Here is a 7,425-nt window from a genome sequence, read left to right on the forward strand (position 1 = left end):
TGGTACATGCTGCAGAACTCGGTCCTGATCGTACTCTTGAGCTGAGCAGGCTAGTGCATGTGAAGCATGGGGAACGCTTGCATTCACCCCCCTTTAGGGAAAAACTTTTGTACCCTGGAAATGGAAGGCATTGCGCAGGTGCTCAGACTGGGCTGGATGAGCTGCTGAGCTGTGTGATCGTGTGGGGAAGCTTGTTGGTTAAATGTGATGCATCAGTTCTGTGTTACGAGTTTCTGGGAGCTTGTTCGCGTGCGTGCAGTGTATGGCATGGGGTCTGCGTGGGAGAACCTGCCTCTCACAGGAGCGGGGAGAAGGCTGGCTGTGGTCAGAGAAGGGGTGAGTGTTGAGGCAGATCCTTTGGTAATAGCATTCAGCTGTCTCTGGTAAGAAGCATTAGGGACACAATTCATTTTCCAGGACCATAGACAATTATGGAGTGAAGACAGGAGGGATGCCAAGGAGCAAGAAATACTGCCTGCGAGAGATGCCATCAGCATCCTGATCTGCCGGGGTCCTGGGAAGCCGAGCCCTTTGGCTAGAGTGTTCTGGGAGCGGGAGCCGCAGAGTCTCAAAGACGCGCTCATTGCCCTTCCGTTGCAGAAAGCTGACAAACATTGTGCATCAGCCAGAGACCTTTCTCTGTGCAAAGATGTGCCTGAAATACCCAGCAAGGATTTTTGGATTGGGTTCTTTCCATCTGCTGCTGCTACCATTTTTTCTTTCACTGCCTAATTCCTCCCCCCTGCCTGGTGGAGGCTTTCTTTTTCACTCCTGGCACCTCGGGCATATTCTCCTGTCCTCTTTGGACACATTGTCTCTCCTACCCCAGCCTCGAATCCCCCTCTCTGCTCTGAATGCTGAATCCCTCTTTCTCTGATATTTGCACTGGGAGGATTCCTCACCAGATCCCAGCTGGCTGGATGTTACGCAGAACAAAGGCCAAAGAGCTTGACCTGATTTACCTAATTGGGTTGTAGCACCAATTTGGATGTTGAGGGAGTGATTTCCCTTGGCAGCATAAACCAGATCCTCTCTGTGTCCAGGCCTAGTTGCTGCTCTAGAAGGACAGTGCCAGTACGTGTCTCTTTCTGCCTGGAAATCCCAAACACTGTTTTCAGAAAGCCCTTTCATTTTATTTATTTTCCCATCCTGGCACAGACAGTGTCTGCGGATGGCGGACCAGCAAGGAGCTGTGTGCTGCTTGCCTATTACCTCAGGTTTAAAGTGTCTCTTCCTATCAAATGCAAAGCAGAAGAAAGCAGAGCTTTCATGCATTCTTTTTTTTTTTTTTTCCCTCTTCCATCCGTTCTAAATTTATTTCCATGCCTTGCCGGTTTCAATCTGCATTTCCTGACCCTCTCACATCTCCCGTCACAGCCTGTGCTCTGAGCTCAGAGTCAGAGGAGCGCTGCTCTGGGCTTGGGAGGATAGGATGGGGTTAAAGTGAAAGGCTTGGTTTTAACAGTATAATGTGTAACCCCATAATGACTTTAAATATTGATTATTTGAAGGCCATTAGTGCTTATTGTTAAAGAAAAGTCGATACTTTTTAAGCCTTGTGAACCATTTGTCTCCTGTTAAAGGACATATCAAATTTAGCAGCATGCGGTGCAAATCCCCTAATACCCTGCTCACAGGCCTCCAGCTGGCACACTGGGCGGGGGGGAAAGGGGTTGGGGGGGGGAATATGCAGTAACACAGAATTGCTCTCTGCAAGGTAAGAACAAGGCTTATCAGATGGAATTGCCAAGGGCTAAATTCAGGTTCTCAGAGTATGGGACTGTAATTTAGCCCTTAGTCTGAGAGGTGGAAGAAGAGGAGAAGGGAAATTAATGGGGGGGGAGGTTGCAGGCTGATACATACCTGAGAAAGAATGCAAGGATTTGTGTTTTGGTGCACATCTGTCTAAAAGCACAGTAGCCTTTGTTAATGTCTCTGGGGCTTTTCACTCGGATCCAAGCTTGCTGGGAAGGAATGGGCTGTATCTGCAGCAGACAGCCTGGGAGGGCACCCCAGCTCTGTGCCAGGATGCGACCTGGTCGTGCTCCTTCCCTCCCGTGCCAGGTTTCCATGCCAAGGATCAGGCAGATGGGCTGGAAGGGAGCAATGACAGGCTCCAACAGGTTCCCTGCCCAGACGGCCAGGAGGCTGGGCTTGTGGGACAGCAGAAAGCGTCTGTCTTTCGTGGTAACGCAGCAGTGTGAATCGCTGTTCCTCGGGGCTCTGCAACGTGAGCTCGGGAGTATGGGTCTGCCTGCAAGGAGAAGAGGCCTCACCCAGCAGCTTTGCCCTATTCACGTGTTGGGTGGAGAGCTCCAGTGTTGCTGAGAGAACAACTCTGGGGTCTCCACGTGGTCTGCAGTGTCAGGCAGGCGTGATGACAGCACGTGTAAATGTGTCTCCCTGAATTTTCTAAACCTTCGGACTCATCCCCAGCATGTGTTGCGTGTGTAACATAAGCAGCAACTGACCTCTCACGTTCGAAGTCGCTCCCGATACAGCTGCTCCCAGCCCTTCCCGGGCCACCGCAGGCTGCTGTGCTCAGCCCTGTGCCTGGCAGCGTGATCAGGTCCCGCAGCAGTTGCTTTGTCCTGCCACCCCCCTTCCCCAGCCGGGGCACCGCTCACCAGCCAGCCCAAAGTACCAGTCGATCCCTGTCCCCAAAAGCCGGGGAAGCTGCACAGCCCTGGTGAGAGAACAGAGGGAATGAACAGCAGGGTCTGCAGCAGATGTGAATTCCTTAGGGATCAAAGTTAGGTGCTGTAGTGCGATGTTAAAGCATAAAAATAGCCTCTGATTGACATCGGGCTGCCACTGAAGGCAGAACCTTTTATTTTCCAGTTCCAAATCCTGGTCCCCGTCAAACAGTAAGCTTCCTGGGCACAGATTGTCTCTTCTTGGCTAAGATCAAGAAGCTCTCTTTGTTTTTAGCATTTCCTTCTGAGCTCTCTGTGTGCAGCCTGCACCTGGGGCTTCTGCGCATTGTTCCCCATCGTACAGGATCCCCCTTTTCTGCATTTACAAAAGGCAGGGAGGTCACGGCCACCGCTCGCCTGGCCATGGAATGGTTAAAAGCGACTTGATTTCCTAAATTGCTTCTTATAAAACGAACAGCACGTCTGCCAGGCTCGTCTCCCCATGATTACAGCTAATTACGATCGAACGGACACCTCCTAGCCCCTGTCATGCCGCTTTAATTGTCCGTTATTCATCTGCAGGCTGTCCGGGGTGGCAAAGCACTTGGCAGCCCAGCGACCGAGGCCTCGGCTAATTGTGAGGCCTCGGGGATTAGGGCAGGTGATTACACACTTCATGGTGTAATTACATAAGCATCGCTTGGCTGCTGCCCCGGCTCGGAGCCGAAGGTCACGCGCTGCGTTACCTGAGACCTGCCACTGAAGTGCGAGGTGCTGGCGGAGCGGTTATACGATTAGCATTAACATTTCAACAGCGACGGATCGATCTGTGGCTCTCCTCCAGACACAGCGAGCTGTGCAATTAGTTTAGAGGAGAGCTAGGGGAGGAAGGAGAAGGAAAGGAGAGATGGAGACAGGCAGGGGAAGGGGAGAAGGGGAGTAGAGACAGACGGGCAGGGGGGAGGCAGAGACGGGCAAAGGGCAGGGAGAAGGAGGAATTGTGGAGGGGGATCTCAGCCTGTTCTGCGCTGTGGTTCAGTGTGTGGCAGTGTTTTGGAGTGGCTGTTGCACAGAATGAGGATAAAACTATGCCGGGAAAGGAATCTTTTCCTTGCCCACCTCATCATCAGAGAGTCCTCATCTGGCTTTTCATGTGCCGCGGCGGTGATCCATCCCCAGCTGTGTGGGATGGGGCACGGCTGGCTGGGATTCTGACGTTATCCCACACTCCCATGTCATGCCCCCACTGAAAGGGGGACCATGGTTGTGTATATGGTCTGTTTGTGGCAGAGTCACATGCACCTTCTTGCTCCCTTTCTCTTGCCCTCCAGTCTCTCCTGAAGCAGATTTTATAGGGAGATATTGTAAAATGAAAATAAACGGCACAGCACTCGGCTGTGCCTCTAGATGCCCTGGTGAAGGTAATAATGTTGTAAGTGGCCATCAAAAGGAATTAAGAGACGTGCAGCCGGAAAGCAGAGATTTGCTTGCAGGCTCCCAGTGCAGATTTGACTAATGGTAGAGACCTTGGCTCTTATTCCCTTCCTGCTTCTTTTTTCTTTCTTTTTTTTTTCCCGCCCCCACCGCCCCCCTCACCCCCACAAGCAAGCAAGTGCTACCTGCCTTGCTTCCAGGCATTGTCCTCTTCCCCCACCCCTCCAACCTGCTTCTTCCAGCTTACCTGCCACCTTACATCCGCTCAAACCTCACCCACCCCTTCTCCAGCATCACCCACCCCTTCTCCAGCAGTACTCCTTCCCACTGAGCGCATGGCACATCCTGCTCACACCCCTCTCCCCATCTCTCCTGTCTGTGTCTCCCTGACAGCTTTTCTCTCCAGAGTTGAAGATCACCCCTTGTGATGTCCCAGCTAGGACAGTGATTGTTTGCAAGGCCAGGGATGACTTCAGATCTTCCCCAGCTCCCAAAATATCGAATATCTTTTCAGTTGGAAGGTGGTTGAGATAGAAGCCTAAGCTTGCTTACGGGGACAGGCAGATGCAGCATCGTCAGCCTTGCCTTTGCTAGCCCTGGGCAGCCAAAACCTCTTTGAACAGCACAGCTGGAAGGCCACAGAAGCAAAGATACCAAGGTGGGAACTGTGTGGGACCTATGGAGTCCTGGCTACTTTCTTCCCCTTCTGGTTCTGCTTTTCTGTTTTCTTTTAAAAGTTTTGCGTACAGATGAACAGGCGTCTTTTTATCTGGGCTCAGCCTCTGGTACAGAACGCAGGTGAGCTGCAGAAAGGATGTTCACCCTGAGCCAGAGCACTCTGGGTACTGTCGATGGATTTTTCCAGCTTTTCACTATGAATTTGTTTTCTGGTTTCTGCAGGGAGATATCCCACCCGCCGCCTCTGCTGTCACCCCAGAATGCACCCCATATTGCCCTGGGGCCCCACTTGAGACCTCCTTTCCTTGGGGTGCCTTCAGCTCTGTGCCAGACACCAGGTGAGTGCATGTGAAATGCTTGCAGCAGGCCAGGGAAAGTGGGTAGAGCGAAGGCTGTAACAAACTGTCCTTCAGCCAAACAGCCCAGACACATTTTCTGTCTCCCCGTTACTGTTGTGCTGACTTCACCCTTGTTCTGCAGTGATAGGAGCAGGTTGCTTTGGCTGCTCTTTCTTTTAATCCCCACCAGCCTCCCTGGTGCCATGCCTCAGCAGCAGGCTGCACTGCCCTGGGAGTGAGAATAGATGGGCTTTAGAACAGAAAGGCAGCTCTCAGTTGCCCTTTCCTGCTCATTTAGCCCCCTGGGGAGCTGGCCCTGAGTTGGCAAAGAGTCGATGCAGAGATGAATAACCCCGTGTTCTTGTTCGCCCTGTCCCCAGGTTACGGGTTCCTCCAGCCGGCACAAGCAGAGATGTTTGCACGGCAGCAAGAGATGCTGCGAAAGCAAAACCTGGCAAGGTAAAGAGTGTAGAGGGCTGTAGCCTGCCTGGGCTCGGGTTGGATTTTTCCTTCCCTTTCCCAGCAGCAGGCAGGGTAATGTGGGGTGCTGTGTTGGATCAGCTGGGCACAGGTGACAGAGTGATGTCCAAGTGACACCAATGGAAACACTGTGCGGGTGTGGAGGTGACACCGTGTCCTGCAGGCTCTGGTTCAGCATGGCTGGAGGTTAGCAAGCTACTCGCAGAGCCTCCCCTGCTCCCCCCCACATTCCCTCTCTGCCTCTCCCAATTCAGGTTGGAGATGTCAGCCGAGATCATCCGCCAGAAGGAGCTGGAGAATCTCCACAGGCAAAGGCTCCTGGCCGGTGACCCGCTGAGCCTGCATCCCGGCTTGCCCCCGGACCACCCAGCCCTGCGCAACGTGCACGACATCCCCGAGGGCCACCCGCTGCGGGAGGAGCTCTCCCGGAGGAACGCCATGCTGGTGCTGCGGCACAACAACACTCCCCTGCTCTCCCTCAACCCCAGCGTCCCCAGCAGTGCCACGCCGCCCAAGGAGCAGCCCCGGCGGGGCAGCCGGAAATCGGCACACCACCGCACAGAGCCGCAGGGGCTGAGCGAGGCGAAGGAGCTGCTGGAGCCCCGGGCGCGGGACGGGGCACCAGACTGTAACGATGAGGAGATGAAGGACTCTGAGAGTGATGCGGATGTGAGCGACGAGAAGCCGGAGAGTCTGAAGGCTGAGAGCAGCAGCTCGGCAGCTGAGCTTAAGGAGTGCAAAGAGACGGGCAAAGTCTGTGAAGGGGCCAAGGAGCTGGGTGAAGCGGCTGCTGGCCAGAATGCCCCCTGCAGCTCCTCGAGTGCAGAGTCCCCCAGCCACTTGCTTGGCCCAGGCATCAACAAAAACGAGGTGAAATATCTCCCGCCAGCCTCCATCCCACCACCTCAGCCGTTGCCCTTCGGATTTCCTTACACCATGAGCCCGTACTTCCATGCAGGTGAGTGTGTCAGCCTGTCGCTGAGCTACTGGCTGGAGCAACGATGTGTTTGGCAGTGTGCTAAAAATGGGATTCTTCCCCCTTCCTCTTCTGCAGTGTGGTTGTAGTTCTTTTTTCTCTGCAGGGAACCGAGCATCTTTGTTTAATAAAGGATTCCTTTTGCAGTGAAGCAAATCAAGGGTCATAGAGAGGGCCAGCAGGGACAAAGTGAGTCCCAGGCTCATGAGAAGGGAGATCCCGATATGATGGACTAAGGGATCGTGCAGTTGCTTGGTCCTTTGGAAGCCGTGTTTCAGAACAGATGCCAGGAAACTTTAGTGGGCTTACAGTGTCAGAGTTCCCACTGCTGTGTGCCCTTTCCGGGCAGAGGTAGGCGGGCTCTTTCCCAGCCTGTGGTGTATTTCTCAGTCTCGCAGGCACTGGTGTAGCGGGATCGTGGCCTGCTGGATGGGCGGAGCCAGCAGGGAAGTAGTTGCCAGCTCTCTGGTCCCCAGCGGCGCAGTCCCGTGGGCTGTGGAGCTGGGCAGCAAAGGCTGGCACAGCTGGAGCCAGGAGGGACCAGTGAGTACCAGTGGTGCAAAGTGGGGTTTCAAACCCTGGCAGCTGCTCTGCCCAGGGGGCTCCTGCGGGCAGAGCAGGGTGGCAGCCCTGCTAGCATAGCCAAGAGCCAAAATCTGCCTCTGCTAATTAACTTGGCTGAGCAATTAGCAGGAGGTAGGCCCTCCTGCCGTGTGGAGGAGGGAGGAAGCGGGGGCATGGCATGCGGGTCGCTGAGGCTGCCTGCTTTCTATGCAAAGAGCCGCTGCGGTTGTGAACGCGGCTGCCCATCGCTCATTAGAGCTGCCTTCCAACCAGGAAGGAGGAAGCGATTTTTCTATGACAGGCAGGTGGGCCACATGAT

The 7,425-nt window shown here is 54.1% G+C and overlaps 1 protein-coding gene across 1 annotated transcript in view; it reads left to right on the forward strand.

Moving 5' to 3' along the window:
• Positions 1–4,970: 4,970 nt before the first annotated feature.
• The window catches only part of SAMD11 (sterile alpha motif domain containing 11), a gene marked incomplete at its 5' end in the record, with an annotated part of 13,960 nt that continues 11,505 nt past the window's right edge, over positions 4,971–7,425 (forward strand). The window contains 3 exons of the mRNA XM_010073268.1: positions 4,971–5,086; positions 5,467–5,545; positions 5,821–6,524. Of these exons, the coding sequence (XP_010071570.1) occupies positions 4,971–5,086; positions 5,467–5,545; positions 5,821–6,524 (899 nt within the window). The remainder of the gene's footprint in view (positions 5,087–5,466; positions 5,546–5,820; positions 6,525–7,425) is intronic.

The sequence above is a fragment of the Pterocles gutturalis genome, unplaced genomic scaffold, assembly GCF_000699245.1.
Source record: "Pterocles gutturalis isolate BGI_N339 unplaced genomic scaffold, ASM69924v1 scaffold9932, whole genome shotgun sequence".
Taxonomy (NCBI): Eukaryota; Metazoa; Chordata; class Aves; order Pterocliformes; family Pteroclidae; genus Pterocles; species Pterocles gutturalis.